Raw genomic sequence first — 24653 nt, forward strand, 5'->3', positions numbered from 1 at the left:
GGAAAAACGGCTTTTTTTAGCCACAGCAGGGATCTTTGAGTCATCTGCAATCGATCATTGGCTGAGTTCTTACGGTCCATATCGAAAAACAGAATTTCTGCTGGGAACTGACCAATTTAGATCTTTTGTTGTTCCGGCAGCCGATGATCGATTTTTATACCTATTCAATGGCCCACCTCATTACCGATGTATAGACGATGAAGACATAGCCTTTAGTCTTAGCTCATACAAATACACCCGCATTCATCGCGCCAATCTGCAAGCATTAAACATTTTGCAGTGTGTTTTATACCTAATCAAGAACAATTCCCAATTATGGATTGTCAGCTTGAATGTCATGACAAGAAATATGCATTGTTACATATTTGCAGAAAATCAGACGATGAAAAGTGACATTTGCAAAAATAATCACCGCTTATATAAGCGGCAACAAAAAGCTTCCATGTACTGGGCTTATCAAATGATCTTATGGTGTAGTTAAGCGTAAACTTGTATGCGCTAAGAAAGCCAAATTACTAACCAATTAAAAAGTGATAGACAACACTGAGAATTATGCAAAAGCCAGCGGATAACCAATTAAAGCAGTTTGTCGATACCGAACAAAAATAGAAAACTGGTTCGTGCAGCAAAGACCATTCGTCTTACCCGATCATTATTTAGCAATCATATGCATTCGTTTAGCATCGAAAACATGTTGTCAATCATCATTATCAGATGCCATGCAGGGACGCTGCTACATGGACATTTTGTTGTTGGATGAAACAATCTGCACATATCTTTACACACTAGCATTAAATCGACGAGTGAAATCGAAAAATGGTCGAATAGGTTAAATTGTTCATGCAACGTCCATCCTGCAAGATAATATTCAGGCACAAAAAAAGACGCCAACATTAATGAAAGCAACCCAATGTTTAACACGTGAAGATCTCGATGTGAGCCATGTGAAGAAGGCCGTCACAATGCTGGGCATGGCGGTAATGAATTTTTTTTTCTCGGACTTCAATTGATTGACCGTTCGGCCCAAGCATTGTTCATTCAGTCAAATCTTCTTTCACTTTATATTTCTTTTTCTTGGCATTCTATATACCCTTTATACAACATACATATGCCGAATACAACTTGTGTTGAAACTGTCACCGAGGAGAAGCTGACAGCAATACCCCAGGCACGATCGGTACGCTGGGCTCCCTTGCGAGGTATTCCCTTGGAACGACGGTTACAGATGCTGGCGGTCTGCACCTGGATATCCTTGCTATTTATTTGCCTCGTGACGTTTTCCGTTTGCTTTGCTTTCCCTATCTTATGGCCCTTGTTGATCGCCTATGCCATCTTCTTATTCCATGACACCGCGCCAGAGTCCGGTGGCCGTCGATTTGATTGTACGCGCCGATGGGCCATTTGGCGATATTTCGCCAATTATTTTCCCGTCAAATTGATCAAGGTACATTAAAGGGCGTCCATTGAAGCAGATAAATTGTTATTAACAAGTAGCCGAACGATTTGAAATTGGAATAGGAGCATGATCTGGATTCTACCAGTAATTACATTTTTGGATATCATCCTCATGGTATTATTTCCATGGGGGCATTTGCAAATTTCGCTACAGAAGCGACCGGCTTCTCTGAACTTTTCCCTGGAATCATCCCTTCTTTGTTGACGCTTGTGTCTAACTTTCGATTACCATTGTACCGCGACATTATCCTTGCCCTGGGCATGGGCGCTGTGTCACGATCTTCGTGTGAGGCAATTTTGAACTCAGGCCCAGGTCGCGCTTGTGTCATTGTTGTCGGAGGAGCATCCGAGTCCCTGAACGCCCGCCCAGGTATTGCTGACCTAACCTTACGAAAGAGACTCGGCTTTATTCGTTTGGCAATCAAGAACCAGGCTTCACTGGTGCCTGTTTTTTCCTTTGGTGAAAATGAATTGTACGAACAGTTTGAAAATAGTGAGGGATCCGTGTTGTGGTCGGTTCAGAAGAAAATGCAATCATTATTAGGGTTCACCATCCCTCTGTTCCATGCACGTGGAATATTCAATTGTAAGTGTTTCAAAACGGACAGAGATAAACGGAAGCATGAGAAAAGTCCATGTAATATGAAGAAAAATATGATAGACGATGTTGGATTTGTTCCATTCCGTCATCCTATTGTCACTGTGGGTAAGTTATGTAAATTCAATACGTCCATGAGGACGATAAAAAAGCAACATGGTTGACGATGGTTGTTATAGTGGGTAGACCGGTGCCAGTGCCCAAGCTAGCAAAGGACCAAGTGGAGCCTACAAAAGAACAAGTTTTGGCAGTCCAAGAAGCTTACATTGATGGATTGAAAGCCATCTATGACAAATATAAAGACGTTTACGCCAAGGACCGTAAACAAGATCTTCGGCTCATCGATTGAATGAAACCTGGTCCATCACAGCCATCCACTTTTTTCAACATTATTTTATCTCCTGCACCATGCAGATTTCAACGCAGTGTTAAAGCTGGGATTTTCTCTTTTTGCAACATCATGATCTCCAGCATACATACATAGAGTATTCCATCATGCTTTTACTTTTTTCAAAGGATACAAAACTTATATAAACGAGCAATTGTTTATACACGGAACGTTTGAACCCTTATCCTATCGTAACAAACCAAATCAAAGTAGAAAAAAGGGGGAAAGAGAATATAAAAACTGAATCGAGAACATGTACAATGAGAGGGAGAAAAAAACAGCCTTTTTGCTGGTCAGGCTTATCTACGTTCTTTGACAAAGAACACTAACCAAACAAATGCGAATACAATAAACGTCATAAACATAACAGCAAGCTTAATCACATCGGGCCAGTAATTTCTGGCGTTGAAACCAAATGTCGATAAGATAGTAGCACCAGGAACCTAACAAAAAAATTGCATATTAGATGACATGGTGAAATAAGAAGGGTAATTTTAATCCGCCCTGCTAGCTTCACTATAGATGCTTACATCGATATTTAAACCGTAGCGTTCCTCTACAAGTTGAAGATAAATGAGCTCATTCACCAACAGAGCTTCCAAAGCATAGTTGAAGAAGGACAAGTGTTTCAGCCAACCGAAGTAAGGCGACATGGAATCTATAGTTTTGCAGAGTTTAGCTTCAAGTTCATCAAATCATTGTGGAGATATTATCTTACCCTTGTTGAGCAAAAGACCAGCAAACAGCATGGAGAAGAGCATGGCCATGCAACACAAAAGATTCGCCATTGAAAGGTTCTTGAAAACAACACCGATAGCCAAGCACATGGCGGCAGCTGTTAGGTTGAACAGCACCATGACCAGCAGGAATTTAAAGAACTCGGCCACTCCTTCCACCAAGCCAACCATGTAATAGGAGATCAAGCCCATCATCAACGGTGGAACCACACGCAAAGGAATGATGTCAAACAACACTTTTGACAAAAAGTAGACCCCGGGTGAATAATACCCGTTGGCACGCTCTCTCACAAAAAGGACTCGTTCGCTGGAAAATACTTGAAGCGACGTAAGGCACATAAAACCCAGCAGTGCTTCATAAAAGAAGAATAGACCCATGCGATTCTGGAAGCCAGCAATGGTATTTGACACCCGGTAGAACAATCCACCACAGATTACTATGGAAGGGTGAGTCACAAGTATCTTTCAACAAATCATCACAACTTACATGCAAGCGCGACGGCAATAGCATAGTGAGCAAACATCAGCATTGGGTTTCTGTACAGGTTTTTGAAGGTTCGATCGGCGAGAATGCGGAATTGAGCTAGACAACCAGGACGTTCGTGTGTATTGACAGGACGAATAGGGACAGCTTCATGACCTTCCGCTGAGGATCTGTGACCATGTGTGTTAAGCAACATTTCTAATCCGTACTCTGATTCTATCACTTACGCAGCAGATACCGCACCACGGATTTCGTTTCGCAAGGCGTTGGCAACAAAACTATTATCATAATTATCAACGAGTCGACGAAGATGAATGGTCAAGCCTTCTTCGTCCACAGCATTGGCCGAGTTTTCTCCATCAATAACAACGTCCATGCTGGGCTGTTGCGATCGGCGGGATCGTCGCGGCCGGGTTTCTTGTTCTCGATTGCCTAGTTCTGAAGCCCATTGTTGACTTGTGTTTTCCAAATCGTCCTGAAGCTGATGATCCGTAGAAGAAAAGCCACGTCGATTATTGGGAGGAGCAGCCGTCGAAGCCACGTCAATCGGGTTATCGTTATGTTCCAGAATGGTAGGTGGACGAGGTGGCGTCGATTGCATGGTCAGATCAATGAGGTAGTCAGCAATATTAAAACCAGGTGGGCATGAGTAGCCAGCGTTGCGGAAATAGCTTTGAACACGATTCTCAGGACCCGAGTAAACGATGCGCCCTTTGGCAAGCAGCACGAGCTGATCGAATAACGTGACAATGTTGGAACGCGGTTGATGAATCGTGAAAATGATGGTTCGATTGTAGTCGCGGGCCAGAGTGACTAGCGATTCCACGACATTGTAAGCATTATAGGCGTCCAATCCACTGGTGGGTTCGTCAAGGAAGAGAATGGAAGGCGATGTTACGAGTTCGCAAGCAATGGCGACACGGCGACGTTCACCACCACTAATGGAACGATTATCCGGTTGACCAATTTTGGAATCTTTAATACCATCAATGCCGAGTTCCTGCATAACTTCCATGACTCTAAACTTTTTGGCTTGTTCACTCATGGATCGCGGCAAGCGCAGTAACGCCGAGTACAAAATGGTTTCGTAAACCGTCAAGGTCGGAATCATGGTGTCCTCTTGATCGACATAACCAATCATTTTCTTATACTCGGAAGGCGACAGCGTTTGTCCGTTGAGATAGACTTGACCAGATACCGTGCCTGTTTTGGTGCGATTGGCCAAAATATCCAGCAAGGTGGATTTGCCAGCACCCGATGGACCCATGATCGCCATGACTTCTCCGGGCCGAGCCATACCCATCGCGTTTTTAAGCACCGTTTGCTTGTTGACAGTGTAGCAGATATTGTCGAAAACAAGATTGGCAGGTGTATGTTCCGCCATCAATTTGCCGGCTTCGTCATCCGCCAACGCAAAGTAGCCGGAACCGCTGGGCTTTCTTGCAAAGTAGGCGACAATGAGCGAGATCAAAATAAGGAAGGTGCCCACCCCAGCAATACCACTGATAATCATGATCCAATTCATTGGTCTTTCTGGACGCTGTCGGCAGCAAAAAGGAAAATCAGTTACACAAAATCATTGTACATCGTTGGTGTGAGGTTTGCTCAAGAAAACCCCACTTACATGAAAACCAGGCACCATTGTGTAATGCAGACATTCACCGGAATTGCAGGATAAAAAGATGGAGTCATCTCCAAAAACAGCCGAAATGAGGTCATCCATTGCCGGTTCTAATAGACGACATCAATTCGACATAATTACACCAGTGATGATACGCCGATCCCTTTGACTTACCAGAGAAAAGACAGTTAGAACCTTCACATTTGAAAGTGGCAGGTCCCTTGATATCTTCCTTCAACATGTCCGTCAGATCTATTCGCGAGAAGGTGTACTTAAGTCTTTTCCCGTTTTTCAATAGGTGCGATACCCATTCCAATTTACCGATAGAGCCATCTTTGCCGCAAAGCATTTCGCCTTTCACACATCGACAATCGATAGTATTACATTTGTAGTTGGTCATATTGCGGTCATACTCGTGCACTAGACGTAATCTGCTTAGTACATGTGGATAACTTGAACCTTTTTATCATGAGGGCCTCACCTTGATCAAAAGCGCATTCATCCAAATGACAGTAAAAGGATTCGACCTCATCGACCCAGACTTTGCAAAATAGGAGAATTAGGTAACCGTGATGACACACAGTTATAAAGGAAACTTACATTGGAAATCACATGTTTCATGCTGTCGATTGCAAGAGAAAGTTACTTGCGGAATCTGAGTCTTGAGTTGTTCCAAAATCTTTCGGTCTTGCAAAATTGTGTGTGAGAACCGTGATTTCCCTGGAGAGCGGAAAATGAAATGAAGGATTCTCTTTTCCTGACTTACTGGTGACATTGCACATTTGATGATTCTCAAAGACCGTGAGACCTCCTCGATAGCAGGTACCGTTTTGACCGGTAGGAACCAAAGAGTCACATACCGAGTCCATACTACACACTACACCGTTCATGTAAAACCAAAAAAAAAAAAAAAAAAAAAAAAAAAAAACGCGGGTTGAGTAATGTCCCTTTCCTATCATGCCATTCGTTCTCGGCTGTTGATGTACTAGCATACCATTGCAGTTGATGCCTTCCCAGCCTTCGGGGCAATCACAGTGATCATTCTGTCTAGGCGTCCTATTATGGCCATCATCCAAACCTCCGCAAACTAAGAATTGATGGGAAATAAGATGGTTCAGTTTCCGGTGTTTTGGCGAGAATAGGTTTTAAAGGAAGATACCATACGAGGTTGTTTGCAGTCGTCACCGCCAAAACCAGGTGGACATATACATTTGCCGTTGTATTCACTGCAATTAGCAAAGTGCAGACATTCGAATCCTGGAAGCATACAGTTGAAGCACGGCGGACAATCTTTATCGCCGCCATCAAACATAGCGAGCGGATTGACTGTACTGAGCGGTGTATATCCTATCGACATATCCAGTTGGGCGCTTACTGCGCCGATAAGCATCAGGCAAACGAACCAGAATGAACGTTGCCGCATATCTCAATCAGAATTCTCTGGGTATATAATGTTTTGACAGAAGATTGAAAAAAAAAGAAGCAGAGAAACAAGCAGTAAAAAGCTGGGCGAAAAGGGAATTTTTTTCTTGAAAGAGGTTGAAAGTGGAAAATGAAATGAAAGAGCGATCTTTCCAAAATCAGCACGCATGACCCGAATCATCCGTCTGCCCAACCAAAAAAAAAAAAAAAAAAAAAAAAAAAAAAAAACCACAAAAGGTGACGTAACTTTCCGTTTCTCTTTCGCAGTTGTCATGACTATAAACTGCGAATCATCATGATTTACCAGAAACTAATCGATAAGACGAGGTATTATTTACAATTATTTACTATAAAAATTTTATAGATATTTTATATTATGTTATATATACATTTTTTTAGAGATAAAACATTTGATTAGTGTAAGGGTTAGAAAAAAATAGTGATGAATGAAAAAACTACAGAAAACGAAGTGTTTTTTTTTCCTTCTTGCTGACTTACAAAAAAATAAAGGGAGATTTTTTTTTTCTTTGGGTCTTCCAAATTTTTACGGTTGTGTCTTCCTCCGCACCCCTTTCTACAAGAATTATTGTGCAATTTTTTTCCCTCTTTCTCTCTGCTTTACCACTTTTTTTGGCATCGTTTTTTTTTCCATCCGAAAGATCCCTGCCTATTCTTCCTTAGTATATAAATAGGCTTCTTCTAGACATGGTAAAGTATATATGGTATCAACGCATGTGATAGTCATCCTCTTTCAATATAATGTATTTTGATTCTTATCACATCCTTTGCTTTTTTTGTATCTTTTTTTTTTTTCCAAATCTACTAATAGGTTCCAAGAGACATGCAATATCCCTTAGATATGGAACCGATGGTGATGAATATCAAGAATGATAATATTCTGGGTGATGAAAAGAATGCTCAAACAACGGTTCCATCCTTAAAAAGAAGACGCCCAGGAAGACCTTCTAAAAAGGAATTAGCGGAAAGAGCAGCAGCATCAGCGTCAAAATATGGAACCAATGATATTTATTCAGATTCAATGGAAGGTCTACAGAGGACAAGACCCAAACGATTGAAATTGCTTCACGGTTATCATGATGGTAAAAACGGTGATTTTTTTCCCTTCTCGTTGCCACTCTTTTTTTTTTTTTTTTTTTTTTTTTTTTGTTTGTCCTGGTTTCAACGCTGCTTTAAACCCCATCGTCTGTCTATTGACGTATTGGAAAAACAGTGATAATCAGTGATGTTGTGTCTTCCTTTTTTTCAAGTGGATCTAATATCTGAGACCTGGTATGGTTTTATTTTCTCTGTCATCGTAGCCCATCGGACGGAGAATGACGACAAACATTGTTTATCCACGTTCCATATCGGTGATCAGGTGGAAGCTAGAAAAGAACCAGAAGAGGAGGAGGAGACAGCCGATTGGTACTGTGCTCGTATCGTGGATATAGATAAAGAGGAGCAACCGGTTCGGTTCTTTGTACATTATGAAGGCTGGCCACCAGATCGAGCCGATTGGCTGACGTCGTCCATGATTGCTAAACCTTCCAAACGATTACGTTACGGCCCAAGAGGCAAAGAGAATGAAGTATCCTGGAAAAGCTATGCAACATTTCATACTTCCAAAGATGGCGTCCGTGTACAACATCATACGGGTCTCGTTCAAGATCAGCGTATGAGCTTGCACTCATGCCCTTGCGATTCCCGTGAAACCATCCACCCGGAGCGACCGGATCGTATCGCCTCCATTCTCCAAGCGCTTCATAACGAGCGGTAAAACCTTTTTTTTTTTTCTTATTTCCTTCTTTCATGGTAGACCCAACGATGACTATCCTTGATGGGTTTTTCCTAGTTTTTTCTTTGGCACTTGATACCATGACTGTTTGCTAATCTTTTTTTCTCATCATCTTTCTAGTTTATTACGTTACGTTCGTCATATTCACGCACGAGAAGCGACTGCGGAAGAACTCTTGCATGCTCACACCCCCGCTCACATCCGAAATTACTGTCCTATCAAAACAGAACACGGCGATGCCCTTGTTTCATCTTCTTCCCACTCACTCCTCGTCTCGTCACCCACCGATACCTCTTCTCAATCTTCACAGCCGCAGCCCGCCAATGCTCCCCCTCAACCTCGCCCTAAAATTACATCCATTGCCGCCTTGCTAAACGAACCTACGACACCCCCAGCCACCATCACAAATACACCCAACCCGTCTATTTCTGCTTCAACCCCGGCATCCACCTCGAACGACACAGATAGCGCCATCGTATTATCAGCAACGTCTCTTACTTCACCTACGACCCCCATCCATACCCAATCTCGCTCGCAAAGACATGGTTCGATTATCGGCCCTGTGTGTGGTGTTGGTGGAGGCATGGTTGTCAAAGCAGATCAGGAGCAAATCAAACGACAGCATCGTCGGTTCTCTTCTGTGATAACTGCCAACCACCCTACCCCTCTGTCGCCACCGGATCTCGTTTACAAAATGACATGCGGGGAATTAGGCATAGGTAAGCTTTCGCTGACAGCGTTGCGACATGGCGTGAAAAACCAGATGATGCTAAATGATGATCCGACTATGTGGCGAAAAGCTGTGGACACTACTTTTCATCCTCTGTATACAAGCATATCAGCGCGAGTAGCTGCTGGCAGTTTACTCACTTTGGTGGATAAAATTGTCCTTGGCCAACTGCGCAATGGATTCGCGCTTATTCGTCCCCCAGGTACGTCAACCGAAAAAGGAAAAGGAAAAAAAAAGGGTCATCAAGCCCACAATTGGCCCACTTGGTGATTCTGGAGGGAAAAAAAAAAAGAGAGCACACAAACTCATGGGTCCATGGGATTTAGGTCATCATGCCGAAGACGATGCTGCTATGGGATTCTGTTTTTTCAACAACGTTGCCGTGGCCGCTGCAACAACACTCACAAAGTACCCTACGAAAATCAAAAAGATTCTCATTATCGATTGGTGAGTGTCTGTCACACCGATTTTCAATTGTTCTCTGCGATAGATGGGAAAAAAAGAAATTCATAATACTAATGCTTGAATTATTATGGAAAAACTTTACCTTTCTTCAGGGATATTCAGTAAGTTGCTTTGAGAAAAAAAAATGCAAAATCTTACTTGGATCAAGGCGCTAATGATTATGTTGCAATGGAAACAGTCATGGCAATGGGACACAAAAGATCTTTTATGATAATCCCAACGTGCTGTACATATCGGTGCATCGATGGGATAAAGGCAAATTTTACCCGTTCAGTGGGGCGCCTGAAGAGTGCGGAGAGGATGGAGGTTTGGGACGGAACGTGAATATTGCCTTCAGCATGTCGGAGGAGAAGCCCAGTAAGTGTTGATGTGGCACAGAAAAGATGAATCGTCACATCCTAAGTCAGACCTAGAACCAATGGGCGACACTGAATTTATTGCAGCCTTCCATCATCTTTTGATACCCATTGCGCGTCAGTTCGGTCCAGACATGGTATGAAAACGCTTAGCCGTTAGCGCTCCAATTATCTTTTCGCTAACAGATCAATTGGGGGATTTTTTTGCGCGTGGTGTCTGAATATTTAGATTTTTGTTTCGGCCGGATTCGACGCAGCAGAAGGGCATCCAGAAAATGTAAGCTGAAGTTTCATTAGATAAACATGGAAAAGAAATATATCGGTGGCGATGCGCACCCGCTAGAGAAAGGATCACGGAATTAATTTTGATTCAATTTCGATGGTTACAGCTTGGTGGCTACAACGTCACGCCTCGAGGATTTGCCCTTATGACAAAAATGGTGAATGATTTGGCCAACGAAATTTGTGACGGACGCTTGGTGCTTAGCTTGGAAGGTAATTCTACAACGAAGAGAACAATGCCCTTCCTGTGTCATCTGACGCTTTTTTTTGTCACCTGAAAAATTCAGGTGGTTACGAACTTCAACCATTGGCGAACAGTGCGGCGGCGAGCGTTGCCCAGCTATTGCCACAAGATTTGGTGCCGCACATGGCGCTTGATTACAAATGGTCGCTGAATGCTATCAAACCGAATCAGAGTGCGGTGCAATCGCTTCGACTGGTGGCCGACATCCAAAAAAGGTACTGGAATTTGCCCGACCGCATGTTTGGGCCCAATTTCCGATTCCAATTGCCGAGCGAATGGCGTGCCAGAGATAGTATATCAACACGACCCAAAAGAGAAAAGAGACCTATGAAAATTCCTATCGTTGAAGGTTACTAATATTATTCTCCCTTTCCCACCTTCCCTCATTCCTTTCATTGCTATTCATTCTTCTATCTGCTTTTTATACTTTTTCTTTATCATGTCTCATATGTCGACTAGTATATGACGGTTTTTTTTATGCATTTCAACTTACAGGATACACAAAGGTTCCTCACAAAAAAAATAGAATTTGCAATTCAAAAGTGGTTGTCCAATTAAATTCATGGAACTTTGAACATTTATATCGCAGGTCGGACTTTAGATTGTTGGATAAAGTAGGAAGGGAAAAGCTAGAATTTGGACAAGCCTTAACTATCCTTTATTCCATGAATGAAAGGCTATTATATGTTTTTTCCGCAATTACTACTACTGTGGCCCCTTATCGCCAGTGATGGCGTAGTCTCTGTGACTTGGGTGCTGCGGCATCGTCTAGGAAATCATCGGAGATGATGACACTGGGTGCGTTCTCTGGACAAATCGGAGGGTCGGAAGATCGTCACATGTCGGAAAGCCAATGGGCTTTTATCTTTATTTTTCCATTTCATTTTATCTGGTTGTTTTTGCTTTCCAGTTTTTCGTTTTTTTTTTTTTCCTTCTTGTTTGTCGGTGCTGGGTATCCCGTCCCTCTCTCTCTCTATTATTTGCATTAAAACTTTTCATACCTCCCTTCTCCTACCTTTTCTGTCTCATTGTATTTTAAAACGCATTTAACAACAACAAACAACAGCAGCATGGTTTCATCGATGGACACTTTGAATCAGGGAGATACCGTTCTTTTCGTAGCCCCCTCCACTGTGGATCAGGACCTTTTCCTCAAGGCACAGTCGTCCACAAAGGATCAAGTTGGCAGCTCAGGATCCGTCGCATTTGAAGTACTCGAGCGTGTGGCTGATGGTAAGTTAAAGCACGAACTGGTTAGCAATGAACACCATTACGCTGCAAAGGCAAAAACTCACACTTTTGCTTATCGTTTTCACAGCTCCATTAGCCAAAGCAAGTTACAGCAAGATTTACTCAAACGTTTTCTCTCCCTCTGTATCGACTCACACAACTGACATGCTTTCTCGTTATCTGAATACGCTGACACCTGGCGGTTCGATCGAATTACGGGAACCTGTACTCTTGGTCGATCTCAGCAACACTGTTTGCCCGATTACTCGCAAGCAGGACGATCTGGTATCTTTGTTGACTTTGGCCGGTTTTGTGGATGTTCGAGTGGCGCAGTTGGATCCTGTGTCTGATGAGGAATTGGCAGCGTTCTTCAGGCTGTGGGGAGCGACTCGTGTTGAGCAAGGTGTGAGCCGCTTGTCGGGCAAGTTTGGTGTGGCTCATGTGGTAGCCAAAAGCCCAGCGTATGAAATTGGTCAGAAAATGACTCTCAATTTCAGAAAAAAGGCGAATAATGTCACTGAGGCCAAGAAAACGGCATGGGTGATCTCAACCGACGACGATGTATTGGAGGACGATGATGAATTACTCGACGAAGCCGATAAAATCAAACCTAGCAAGGAATCACTCATTCGTAAGTGGCAGCCTTTGATTAGTAAGCATCGGAGGAAATGGAAGGATTGACAGGGTTTTTGTAGGTCCCGACGATTGTGAGATGACCGACGGTCGACGAAAGGCGTGCAAGAACTGCACTTGTGGACGTGCAGAGGCAGAGAGCGGCAATAACGTAGTCTCACTCGATCTTATGGATGATATTGCGGAAGATGATGAAATTGTAGAAGTGGACCCTACTCCGAAAAAGACGGGTGGCTGCGGAAGCTGTGCTCTGGGCGATGCATTCAGATGTTCTACGTGTCCTTATCTGGGCATGCCGGCATTCAACGCGGGCGAGAAGATTGCGTTGGGCGGCATGTTTGGCAAGGATGATATCGATTTCTAAATTTCATCTCGAGTCAAAATTTTCCCTTGTCCCTTCATCCTCTCTCCTATTGTTCTGAGATTGAAAAAAATGCCAATACCCAACGAGTAAAAAAAAAAAAAAAAAAAAAAAAAAAAAGCAAAACGGGATTTTCCAATGACAAACCTTCAATTGCTCAAACGTTGAAAAAAGGCAAAACCCAATCCAAGTTTATTTGCATTCTTTTGTAAATCTCTCTTCTCCACACACTCCCATTTATTTTACCTTTTATTTTTTATTGAGAAAAATGTCTTTTATCTCTCAATATAAACGCATATTTCGAAATTCTTTATATCAAATCAATCGTTCCCTGGTTTTTCGGACCCAAGCTTCGATTAGTTATCCGTTGCAAAATCGATCTTATTCTAGCCGGCCCATAGAACCGGCAGCCATGGCTGGTCAGTCAGGCGTGGCACGTAAGTCCTTTGTACAACGTTGAGTCACTCTTTGTCTCTAAGCTTCTGCCGGACGGACAGGCCGATCCAAAATCACTATCAATACTTTGAATCGCATGTACAAGCACAATGAACCGATCTCGATGATGACCGCACAAGATTATCCTTCTGGTTTACTGGTCGATCGAGCCGGGATTGACATGTGTCTTGTCGGGGATTCTCTAGCCATGGTGGCTCTCGGTTATGAGTCCACCAACCCGCTCACAGTTGAGGTAATTTTGCTAGGCTCTCGGTTCCAAAAATATATTTCTAATGACAATGACAGGAAATGTTACATCACTGTCGAGCTGTTGCCAGGGGATGCAAACATCCATTTTTAGTAGCTGATCTACCTTATGGCAGCTATGAGACAAGTCCCGAAAATGCCTTGCATTCTGCTCTTCGGTTTTTAAAGGAAGGCAATGTTGAGGTAAAAAAAAAAAAAAAAAAAAAAAAAAAAAAAAAAAAAAAAAAAAAGCTACCACTGCTTGTGTTGGGAAAATCGAATTTCAGCTAAAATTCGCTGTTTTACGCGCACAGGCTGTCAAATTGGAAGGTGGTGAAGAGATGGCCGAAACTATTCGACGCATCACTCGCGTGGGTGTGCCTGTACTTGGGCACGTGGGTTTGACACCTCAACGGCAATCGGCGTTGGGCGGATTCCGCGTTCAAGGCAAGACGGCCAAGCAGGCTCAAGCGCTTTTGAAGGATGCTTTGGCAGTTCAAGAAGCCGGTGCTTTTATGATTGTGTTGGAAGCTATGCCGGCAGAAATAGCCAGCTACATTACACAACGTCTACACGTTCCTACCATTGGCATTGGTGCCGGTGTTGAGTGTTCTGGCCAAGTTCTAGTGCAGAACGATGCCTTGGGACTCTTTGATCGTTTTGTGCCAAAGTAAGTCGTCGAGTTGGGTAACCCTATATGTTAATGAGTTTTGATCTCTAAGTTGATCCTACAGATTTACCAAACAGTATTGCAATTTGAATCAAATCATCACTGATGCCCTGAAGCAATATCACGCCGATGTGAAATCCGGGACATTTCCGGCCGTAGAGAATACCTATCCTATTGATGCTCAACAACTAGAAAAGTTCTGGGCGTCCGTGGAACCCTCGAACAATGATCAAGACATCCAGCACTCACCTTCATCTCAATTACAGCATAAATACAAACGACAAGGACGAGAAGACGAACAACGAAAAATGCAAAATCATGCTTAAATCCCTGTTATAGACACTTTTTTTTTTTACCCATTATTCCATCTGATTATTTGTCTATGCTATTTAAATAAAAGAAACATAGATACATTGTAACATAACTGCTGGTGCCGTTGATCATCGAAACTTACATATAAAAAAAGCACACGAATTTGATTAAATCAAAAATGAACGGTCCGGCTCAATTTCGAGTTTGGCACAAATAGATTCTTAAAAAGATGGACATTACCGTTCCAACAGCACTATCTCACTTATTAGCACATACAGATGGCTTGCCACTGTGTTCTAACATAATTGTTGATAAAAAAAAACAGTAAAACAGCATGTGATCTTTGTAGAGATTCAGATGAGTCTTTTTTCCAAAAAATGCAAGTCCAGATTGAAAAATTACGGTGCAATTGGTGATTTGACGCATATCGGATCTTATTGGCTTTTGCTGTCTTTTTTTTCACATACCCTTTCATGCCATCATCCGTACGATTGTTGGCGGTCATATTGGCCATACTGGCCTCCCTTTGCAGCTATGCTTATGCAGCTAGCACAGAATTGAATATGGACACATTCAAGTCCTTGGCCACTAAAGGCACATGGTCAGTTTTACTTGCTGAATACGCATAGTCATCGTCCTGCTGCTGACCGATCTCTTTAGGTTTATCGAACATTATTCACCTTATTGCCCTCACTGCATACAATTTGGTAAGACCCGACTCACAATAATACCGCCATCGGCAGCGTACTAACGGCAATTCCACCGTGGACATAATAGCTCCCATGTGGAAGAAATTGGCAGCCGAATACGAATCGTTAGAGACAACCCACGATTTTCACTTTGCCCAAGTCGATTGTTCTGTTCAAGGCGATCTCTGTCACCAAAATAATGTTCAGTTCTTTCCCCATTTGCAACTGTATGTGGACGGTCAGTTTGTTGAGACTTTTCCTTCCGCACAGCGCAACTGGGAAGGTCTTACGGCTTTTATTGCGGAAAAAACCGTTCAAGACAAAACAGACCCACCATCGGCAAACGCATATACGCCCAATGAAGCAGGTGTATCGGTGGATCTCGATCGTACAGCTTTCGATGCTGCAAAAAGCAGCGGTAAACCGTGGTTTGTCAAGTTCTATGCTCCCTGGTGCGGCTTCTGCAAGCGTTTAGCTCCCACATGGAAACTGATGGCCGATGAACTCAAAGGACAAGTCGATGTAGGCGAAGTCAACTGTGACGACCATCGTGGTATGTAGATACTTAGGAAAATGTATTCCTTCAACTTATCATGATGTAACTAACGATCCGCCACGGCAGATATTTGTACGGAGAATGGTGTAGCTGGTTATCCGACTTTGAAACTGTAAGCCTTTTTTTTGTGCAATAAGAAGTGTTGATCTTCGTATTCAGAATTCTGTTTTGCGATTAGATTCAAGGATGGAGTGGTTCACGATTACACGACGGCCGATCGTTCCGTTCTTAGTCTTGTCACTTTTGCAAGAACGTATGCCGGACCTGTCGTTCAACGTGTGACCAGTGCAGAACTCGGTGAACGTATTAAGGAGAATGCAGTGTCGTTTGTGCTGCTGGATCGAAGCAATAATCAGAATGCACTTGTAAGAAAATAATACCAATTCGGTGGCAGTTGAGGTAACTGTTTTGGGTTGACGTCTGCTTTTTTTTTTTTTTTTCGAATATAGACATTGGTAGAATCTGTTGCCCAGCGCTTCATGGATTCTATGAACTTTTACGTCGTTACCGAACAGCAGGCAGCGACACAGTTTAACCTTGAGGATGCTGATAAACCTACGATCGTAATTGCTAAAGATGGTACCCGTACGACCTACAAATCGCAAGAACTCGTGAATACACCAGCTGCACAGGAATCATTGGCCAAATGGATCGAATCCGAAAAGTTTCCTCTCGTTGTTACAATGAGGCCCAGCAATGCCGCCGACATCTTGAGTGGTGATCATATTGTGGCTTTAGCCGTTATTCAGGCTGACGATCAGCAACATCACCAACAGTTCCGCAAAATTGCCACTTCGTACGTAAAGCAGGGGATCAAAGAATCGGGTGCTCGGCTTTTATTTGCACAGATGGACAGCAAGATCTGGGGACAATTTATCCAAGAAAGATACGCCATTGCTTCATCAGATATACCTGCCCTTCTTCTCGTTGATGCAACCGTATGTGCTATTTACAGTTTTTTTTTCTTCCTGTGACTCTGATCTAAATGTGTGATACTAATGCTCTCTCAATTCCCATAGAAAAACACTTACTACAAGCAGGATGTGGAGAAGCGTGCTTTATCTTTTGATGATGCTTCGGCATTTTTGCGCGCTGTCGAAGATTTGTCCAGCGGAAAATTAGTAGGCACCTCGACTTTATCTTTGCCTGGCAAAATGGGTCAATTCTTTACGCACGGCTACGATTACGTCCGGCTCCACTGGATCATTATCGGTCTGAGTGTCGCTGTGCTCGGTGTGCTCTTTTACAGACTGCGTCGGCAGAAAAGCGCGAATCGTGGTAGCGGTTTGCCGTACCATCGTCCTTTGTCCATGACCGAACATAAAGATTAACGTGTACCTCTACCCCCGCTTTTTTGTTCTTTTTTTTTTATCAGCATGTAAATAATCAGATTTAGGTATTAAATTCATATAGATTGGATTTAAGATTTCATGTTATTGATGATCTTATCTTTGCGATTGATAATAGAAGGGGATAATGATCGCGCGCGACGATCACTGGGAGATGGGGTTTCGGTGGTCGAAATTGGGTATGAACATGGACGAGAAGGCGGATCTTGCGCGGTCAAGCTGCATCCTGGTTCCACTTGTCGACGACCTACTGTTGTATCTATTGGTGGTAAGACCGGTTTGGCAGACCGAGGGGATGGTGTTGCTGGATTTTTGCTTGAAGATTGGCGCGACCGGGAAGGTGAATGGATGGTGGGAGCATAGAAAGGAAGTTTACGTAGCCGTTTATTGGGCGGTTCGCTCGTTGTCTGGGGAGATCGGGAAGACGGCGATGTTCCCAAAGACGAATGTCCCCTTTGAAGTTTGGCTTTGAGTGCTTCCATGACTTTGCTGTGTGATAATTTATCTTCCGGCTTCGTATTCAGGGCGGTGGTAGGTGAGATGGGCGATGAGGTGTCAAACGAAGGGTATGGGAGTGTCGATTTACCTCCGGGGTAAGGAGAGCGATAAGATTGAGGTCTATTGCTCGAGGATGACATACGGTACACAACCGAGGGTTGTTCTGGCGGACACAATGGATGAGCAGAATGTGGATAAAAACCGGCCGGTGAAGGAGGTGGATGAGGGTAGGGAAGCCTTTGGCTGAAAGGGGGTGCGGGACCTGACGGCGGTGGTGGCTGAGTAAACGTTGACAGGGATGGATAGTCGCTGTTGGTAATCCGTGCAAGTACTTGTTGCTGCACGGGCGCCAACTGATGATAAATAGGAGCGCGTTCGTATCTCCCTTGCTCTTTCAAATAATCCAGATCCATCTGTCGCAACTGGATACGAGCTTCCTCTGCCTTTAAATTATCTCTTGCTGCTTGTTTCTAAACAGTCAAAGATTACTTTTCATTCTTTTTTACCCCCCAGCGCGTTATTGACGGTAGTTTTACCTTGTCTTCTTCTGATTTCGCCTTGAGAATAAAAGCTAGTAATTCCGGGTTATCTTCATATTTGTGAAGAATCTCTCGAATGGACAAATCCTCGGTATTGGATGAGCCTGATTTGGACGGCGGTATAGGCCAATGGAAGGCTGATCGAATTCCATTCGGAGAGTTATCGTGTCTTGGAGAGTGATGGGCCATGACAAAGAGCTCCTTTTTTGTGTTGCAAAAGTTCCTGAGATAACCCACATTAAACTTTCCAGCGCATTTCCAAATCCAATTCATGATTTTGAAAGTCCACAAATTCTGTATAAAATCAGTGGGAAGCACCGTCCTTCGGCATTGAAATACCGATCCCGCAAATGAAACAACCACTCTTGAAAAATCGCCTTAAAAAAGAGAGTGGCCTACTTTTCTCTATATATATTGTCGAATCTTATTGTATTAAGCCCAAGTACTTTGAATCACATGATTTGGAACTCCTTTATTGGAAGAAGTGCTCTTGTTGATAGGCAAAAGTCAACGTTCGTCTGTTTCTATTCAATTGCCGAAATTAAACAATGCTACAAACGCTTTTCCTTTCTTAGGGGCCATCATTTATCTCGACTAACCCGCGTTCCAATATCGTTGATCGGAGCTTGTGAGTTAGAATCGGCGAGAAAAGTCTATTGGAATTTGTTACTTTGAAAGAATTTCATAAAAAGTAGGACAGTAACCTTCCTTTGAGACTGGTGGAGATCTATAACGACAGATATAATCAGTCTATCATACATTCAAGTCTCGAGCTGGAAAGATAATGATCAATGGTAAGTCCTCGGCTATAAGCTTCATTTAGAAGGATCTTCTACGTGATGTGACACGTTATTCAATTGATCTTGGTGATAAATCAGTCATGGATGAAGAGGCTCAGTCGAGAACCTCACCCAGAATGGGCGCATCTAAATCCACTGTTTTGAACACCGTGAAGGATGGATAATACGAAAAGTAGTAGGCATACCACATAATGAAATATACAAAGCGTGCATAAAATTTGTAGAAACACTTATTAGGGCCATCTAAAGCTTGAGATCCGGGTCTGCCTCCGGTGATTACATTTGCATTAAGTGGGAGCTTCGAGGTGCATTATGCATAACCCGTATTATATTGGAGACAGACGGCACCAAGGGTCAATAGTTTAAGACCAAACATTCGACGGTTCCCTGCCTCGGTGTAGACACTTAGACATTTGTATGTAGCTTTGCTATTTCTTGGTTAAAAGTTCATTTTATATCATCGATGATTGACAACAAACGCAGATCGTCCTAATTCATAAAAATGAGTATGCCTATTGGCCACCTATTCTAATGCTTTTCCACGTTTTTTAGTAGCGCAAAATTTAGTTATCAGAAGTTTGTCTTCCCTTTTTTTTTCGCGTGAAAGCTTTTTAACCAAGAGCTTTATTCCGCGGGATCCGGGCCATTATCCTCGTCATGGGGTCATGCAAACCCCTAGTTTGTGAAACGTACCCATTAGCTTCATCCTTCTCACAACTTCTTCCTTTGATACATGCTCGTCGTCGCCAAAGCAACAATAAATATGTTTGATAGCCTCATGTCAGTATGAGTTCCACTTGATGATGGTTCAAAACAGTAGCATATTCTAGTGATCGTCTTCGACTTGGGGCTTTATCTTCCAATTTTTGTATTTCTGTCGATTACCAGAAAAGGACATAACCTGGGTCAGCGTCCCTTTTGATCGGAAAGCTGAATCATAAAAGATGAATATGAAGAATCTATTTTGCCAGATGAATGATTACTGGCAAGCTCATACATTGAATCAAAAGCATGCGTAAAACGGGAATTCAATCCAGAAAAGCCACGGAAGTTTCTTTACTCTATCGGTGCATAAATCAAGGTTTGATCAGTGGGCATGCAAAAAAAATAAAAAAATAAAAAAATAAAATAAAGAAGGGATCGTGGAAATACCATCCAGCTGTTGATGCCGTACCGAACCAATGAATAGCATATTGCAACTTCAGAAAAAAGTTGCCAAGGGAAATAAAGCTGTTTGAATTAAACATCGTATATGTTACCACAAATCAATCCTCAAGAACAACTAATCACGACAAATCTACTGGTTTCATTGTAGTGTCATTTATGCGGTCTATAGTTTCCCCTCCTCCTCCTCCTCCTCCCCCCAAGGGGATCGGTTTTTTATCTGAACGCCACTCGACTAAATTATTATTTTACGCATGGACTCGATCAATTTATTTTCATGGCTTCTTAAACCTGACACTTTACTTTCTTGACATCGTCGTTTCCCTTGCCCAAAATAATGGTGGATTCCCCACCTTCCGCATCTTTTTTCATCGAGATGCAAGCTCGTTAGAAAAGTTGATTTTGCTAGGCATGCCCTTTTTGGTAGCCAAGACCCACGGTAGCCAAATTTGGGCCATTCGTTGTAAACAGAAGGATGGAGATTGTCGACATGATGTCAATAAGGGATTCGATCCAATGGAATGAAATGAAGCAAACTTTATGTGAAAAAGTTTTTCAAACGACGACGGAAAACGATGAATGATAGAACGAAAAAGGGCGTCTTTTTTCTTTTTGTTTTTTGGCTCTTCTTCGTCTTCCATACTTCTGCTAATTCTACTACTCTCCAACGGCTCCTTCGATAAGCTGCTAATGAATCATGTTATTTTTCTTTAGATCTCTTTTGAGGATGATGGATGACAGCATTTCTTTTCTTCGCAGTAATTTATGACTACAGTTAAAGGACATCGTTTACTGATACTAGTTCTTTTTTCCCTTTTTTTTACGGTAGGTCGATGATCTGAACGGTCAACTAAGGTAAGTGAACAACGTTAGTGAACAAGGTAAGTCAAGAAGGTAAGTGAACAAGGTAAGTGATCCCCAACCTTTCCTTTCCTTCCCTTCCCTCCCCTATCCTCTTCCCTTCTCTACCTTCTCTCTTTCCTACCTTGCCCTCTCTCCCTTCGCTTACCCCCCCTTCCCTTCTCTACCTTCCTTTCCCTACCCTGCCCTCTCTTCCTTTCCCTACCCCTCTCTTCCTTTTCCTACCCTCTCTTCCGTTTCCTACCCTCTCTTCCGTTTCCTACTCTCACTCTTCCCTTCCCTACCTTCTTTCTTACCCTCCCCTCCCCGCTTTGCTTTTGGTCCCAACTGGCTTTTTGATGGTAAGTCTCTCTTTATTTTTTTCGTTTTGTGCTTTGCTTCATTGCTTCATTCATCATCCTCCACTGCCGCTTGTATCCTCGCCTGGCTATGGTTCCTTCTCTGGTTGCTGGTTACTCGCATGGTTTCTCTTAGGTGGTCCACATCCTCTGGTCCAGCCGTCATTTAATGCTAGGTTTTCTAAAATAGCGGTTCTATGATAAATATTCTGTAATGCTTATAAATAAAAACAAACACCACTTTGCTTGATAATATGTTTATACCACTATCATTTGAAGCTGTACCCTTCCGGAATACAACATTGTAGTGATCGGGTTATTTTATTCCTGATGAAGTTAAGAATAGCAACAAGGATAAGACCGAGCTTAGTTTCATCAGTTTAACTCAAGGTTGCTCCTTTGCGACAAACTGAATCGATCATTTTACACGATGGCGACGTTTCTTCAAAATCAGATAAAGAATGAAAGTAGGCACATTTTTTTTTTTTTGTCCTTCGTAGTTCACCGCACTTGTCAATATTATGGAAGAGGTCCATGCACAGTCTTGTTCTTCTGACGGAAAGCTCATTCTCCAGCATGCCATTTTCACCAAGGATCCCGCATTTCCCATCGCGAGAAGTAAGTTGTGCACTGGATCCCATTTCCACGAGCCCATCACGAGAACAGACTCAAATTTGGTCTATGTAATGGTTTTAACTCAGATTTACGGAATTTCAGCGTTGGACCATGCTCATTCTTGGATATTTTTCAATGAAATCAATAAAAATGCACGATTCCAATCGCCCCATGCCACTCAAGGAATTCGGTCAACTTTATTCGAAAAATTCCATTGGCTGATCTTGGCCTAGCGCAACATAAGCGATTTCTTCTACGCTTTACATGAGATGATAACTTATCAATTCTAAGTGTGGGTATCAGCGGCTTTATGACCATAGCATATACAAAAGGAACAATCAATGCGATCGGCCTGTCTAATAGCCCATGCCGGCGCGCCCTTTTTCGTCACATCCTCCAGTTTTTGCACGCACAGAGTAATCATGTATCGAGACTTGCAGTAAAATAGATTACGCACATTAATTGACGCTGTCTGAATTTCAAACCTGTTTTTTGTCAGAATGTCCAGAAAATCTCTGTATCAATCTAAAAAGGGAAAACAGACTTTTTTACCGTAGCTTTCTCACATTTTTTTTTCTTCGGAAAAAAATAAAACCTGACAATGGATACGACCGTCTGCTTCTCTCGTCCAGTGCATGCAGAAGGCGGCATGACTTGTCGACAACTGATCACCAATTCCGTACGATACAGTGCACCGTCCGATTCAGAAGACGAAAATACCAAACAGGACCAATTCACCTTACAGTCTCATCGTCGCGCTGCTCGACTCGCGTAAGAGCCTCAGTCACTTTGGTTCGATATCAGGGTCAACTGATTGCTTTCGTAGTAAACGACGATTCAACAAAGCACAGCAAGATTTGGCGCGTATTTGTTCAAGTCCTGATTTTGTATACAATGAACGCCTTCATCCTCACATTGTTTTCCCAGTAAGCCCACGCTCTTTTGTGCATTTTGTGCCTCGCACGTCAATCCAATTCATGAGCCTTTTTCTCCAGTTGTACACCGATGATAAAGCGTGGCTGGAACAACGAGCTGAATACTTGACCCGATTAGCTCAGTTACGACATGAAGAATACGAACAGCAACGTAAAAGACACACCGAAGAAATGAAGAAACTTCGAGCTGTACTGGCCAATATCGATCTTTCAAAGTAAAAAGTCAATGACATGTTTGAACCGTGAGAATAGAACTTCTTGATGGGCTCACCATAGCAATGTATTTCACTAGTCACGACGAAGAAGAAAACGAAGATAAAGCATTTGAAGATGATGTCAAAGAAAGACTCAAGGTACAAGGTTATGCACTCGTCAACTGACATCATCATGACTCACCTCCGTGGCAATGTACAGCGCATCGAAAAAGCTATTGCCGACGACAAAAAGAAACATGAGGAAGCCCTGGCCAAAGAAAAGGCCAAGGTTGCCGAAAAGAAGGAGGAACAGGAAAAATTACAAAAGGAAGCTGATCAGAAGAAGAAGGACGAAGATGCAGTAAAACAAAAGAAGGATCGCGCAGCGAAAATGGTAAGCCCAATGGTCGCAAAGTCCATGCACTTTGTACCATTGATTGACACCTTTTGTACCAGGCCCAGTCAACCGCTGTATCACCGCAAGGCTTGGAAGAATACAAGAAACATTTAGCCAAGATTGAGGTACGGCCCATCGTTTTGACAATTCCAAATGCTTTCGACTAATACCTGTTCATCTTGGTGCAGTGGTACAAATCCACGATCTATCCAAAATTGAAAACTAACGATGCCTTCCGAAAACAATGTTTCGAAGCACGTCGCTTTGTCAAACGAACCCTCGGTCAAATTCAATTCCGTCATGATATTATTGTTCAGAAGGTGACTTCCGTTATCTTGTTGCTTGACACATCATCAGAACAACTGACACATATATGCAGTATAATGCATTAGCACAATTTCTAGCGCAAACGCAGCGACAATCAGTAGATGTATTCCATGTTTTGTTAAACTACGTTGCCAAAACGCTTCTTGTAAGTTTTGCTTATGAACTTGTGTGCGATTGCTTCTCTTTTGCTAACCAGTAAAATGCCTCAGCTTCAAGTACAAACGGAAACACGTGCTGCCCCATTTTCGGCTTACTTCCTCGCCCGATTCGCCATGTTGGTGTGTGCGACCATTCCTGATTTCACTGACTACCTTTTGGGCCGTCTCGGAAAGCGATGTCCTTATCTGATACCGCAGTATCACGATAGTGATCCAGTAAGTACCTCTTACACACTATCTTTAATATTTGCTAAATGCCTCCATTTACCTTTTCGCAGTCGCTATCTGTGCAAGAAATCAAAAGTCGACTGCGATACATATATGCTGATAAATCTTCGGGGCGATTGGAAACTTTCATTGAACATGCCGAACGACAGAAATGTTTCATCATGTTTTATGCAGCGCTGATACAGACGAAGCCTGACCCAGGTCAGCCTGCCAATCCATTTTCTATCGGACTGGGGTGGACGTGGCTCGCTAGAATATGCAATATGCCATCTCGAGAAATTACACCCATGTTAGTCCATGCCTTTTTGGAATTCGCTGGCAAACGGATGCTGGAAACCTATCCTCGACAGTTACCAAAAGTATTACGATTGATTCGTACTCAAATCCTACCCTCGGTTCCTATACAACAAGGAAACGATAACGTTGCTGCCATCAAGTCATTCGAGCTGTATCTTGACGAATACTTCGCTACCGGACAGCTTGAATCGGCTCCTGAAGCATTAGCCCCCAAAGTGTAGCAGCGCCCATTTTTTTTTCCTTC

The 24653-nt window shown here is 42.8% G+C and overlaps 9 protein-coding genes across 9 annotated transcripts; 6 read left to right on the forward strand and 3 right to left on the reverse strand.

The window, feature by feature from the left end:
• Nucleotides 1–461: 461 nt before the first annotated feature.
• Nucleotides 462–995, reverse strand: BYT42DRAFT_550640 (uncharacterized protein). The gene is made up of 2 exons (XM_051566162.1): nt 682–995; nt 462–616 (listed from the first exon to the last, which is right to left on the reverse strand). Exons 1-2 carry the CDS (start codon nt 892–894, stop codon nt 551–553), a joined length of 279 nt encoding a protein of 92 aa, XP_051427852.1. The 5' UTR covers nt 895–995; the 3' UTR covers nt 462–550.
• BYT42DRAFT_550642 (diacylglycerol acyltransferase) lies at nt 996–2604 on the forward strand. The gene is made up of 4 exons (XM_051566163.1): nt 996–1444; nt 1519–2041; nt 2117–2161; nt 2233–2604. Exons 1-4 carry the CDS (start codon nt 1109–1111, stop codon nt 2400–2402), a joined length of 1074 nt encoding a protein of 357 aa, XP_051427853.1. The 5' UTR covers nt 996–1108; the 3' UTR covers nt 2403–2604.
• BYT42DRAFT_601019 (putative ABC transporter) lies at nt 2605–6847 on the reverse strand. Its single transcript, XM_051571014.1, has 13 exons — nt 6448–6847; nt 6278–6370; nt 6050–6160; nt 5884–5970; nt 5765–5824; nt 5605–5703; nt 5458–5535; nt 5287–5393; nt 3890–5202; nt 3666–3832; nt 3160–3615; nt 2972–3099; nt 2605–2884 (listed from the first exon to the last, which is right to left on the reverse strand). The coding sequence occupies exons 1-13, from the start codon at nt 6704–6706 to the stop codon at nt 2741–2743; spliced, it is 3102 nt and encodes a 1033-aa protein (XP_051427854.1). The 5' UTR covers nt 6707–6847; the 3' UTR covers nt 2605–2740.
• A 411-nt stretch (nt 6848–7258) lies between these two features.
• BYT42DRAFT_550653 (uncharacterized protein) lies at nt 7259–11125 on the forward strand. Its single transcript, XM_051566164.1, has 12 exons — nt 7259–7413; nt 7535–7805; nt 8025–8478; nt 8621–9219; nt 9301–9432; nt 9557–9677; nt 9788–9796; nt 9874–10052; nt 10109–10188; nt 10281–10328; nt 10441–10546; nt 10621–11125. The coding sequence occupies exons 1-12, from the start codon at nt 7411–7413 to the stop codon at nt 10932–10934; spliced, it is 2316 nt and encodes a 771-aa protein (XP_051427855.1). The 5' UTR covers nt 7259–7410; the 3' UTR covers nt 10935–11125.
• A 363-nt stretch (nt 11126–11488) lies between these two features.
• Nucleotides 11489–12927, forward strand: BYT42DRAFT_550656 (cytokine-induced anti-apoptosis inhibitor 1, Fe-S biogenesis-domain-containing protein). The gene is made up of 3 exons (XM_051566165.1): nt 11489–11810; nt 11896–12438; nt 12503–12927. The coding sequence occupies exons 1-3, from the start codon at nt 11648–11650 to the stop codon at nt 12802–12804; spliced, it is 1008 nt and encodes a 335-aa protein (XP_051427856.1). The 5' UTR covers nt 11489–11647; the 3' UTR covers nt 12805–12927.
• Nucleotides 12928–13213: 286 nt separating this feature from the next.
• On the forward strand, nt 13214–14156 carry BYT42DRAFT_591165 (3-methyl-2-oxobutanoate hydroxymethyltransferase; the record flags this gene model as incomplete). The annotated part of the gene is made up of 4 exons (XM_051570522.1): nt 13214–13238; nt 13299–13489; nt 13543–13686; nt 13797–14156. 4 exons carry the CDS (start codon nt 13214–13216, stop codon nt 14154–14156), a joined length of 720 nt encoding a protein of 239 aa, XP_051427857.1.
• A 746-nt stretch (nt 14157–14902) lies between these two features.
• BYT42DRAFT_550658 (thioredoxin-like protein) lies at nt 14903–17117 on the forward strand. Its single transcript, XM_051566166.1, has 7 exons — nt 14903–15065; nt 15125–15171; nt 15242–15706; nt 15776–15821; nt 15888–16074; nt 16159–16647; nt 16729–17117. The coding sequence occupies exons 1-7, from the start codon at nt 14938–14940 to the stop codon at nt 17038–17040; spliced, it is 1674 nt and encodes a 557-aa protein (XP_051427858.1). The 5' UTR covers nt 14903–14937; the 3' UTR covers nt 17041–17117.
• Nucleotides 17118–17129: 12 nt separating this feature from the next.
• On the reverse strand, nt 17130–18284 carry BYT42DRAFT_488444 (uncharacterized protein; the record flags this gene model as incomplete). The annotated part of the gene is made up of 2 exons (XM_051563874.1): nt 17130–18026; nt 18093–18284. The coding sequence occupies 2 exons, from the start codon at nt 18282–18284 to the stop codon at nt 17130–17132; spliced, it is 1089 nt and encodes a 362-aa protein (XP_051427859.1).
• A 4911-nt stretch (nt 18285–23195) lies between these two features.
• Nucleotides 23196–24630, forward strand: BYT42DRAFT_591166 (GLE1-like protein-domain-containing protein; the record flags this gene model as incomplete). Its single annotated transcript, XM_051570523.1, has 6 exons — nt 23196–23396; nt 23459–23524; nt 23588–23719; nt 23779–23871; nt 23936–24100; nt 24163–24630. 6 exons carry the CDS (start codon nt 23196–23198, stop codon nt 24628–24630), a joined length of 1125 nt encoding a protein of 374 aa, XP_051427860.1.
• Nucleotides 24631–24653: the final 23 nt, after the last annotated feature.

The sequence above is a fragment of the Radiomyces spectabilis genome (genome assembly GCF_025331425.1).
Source record: "Radiomyces spectabilis strain NRRL 2753 chromosome Unknown BYT42scaffold_1, whole genome shotgun sequence".
Taxonomy (NCBI): Eukaryota; Fungi; Mucoromycota; class Mucoromycetes; order Mucorales; family Radiomycetaceae; genus Radiomyces; species Radiomyces spectabilis.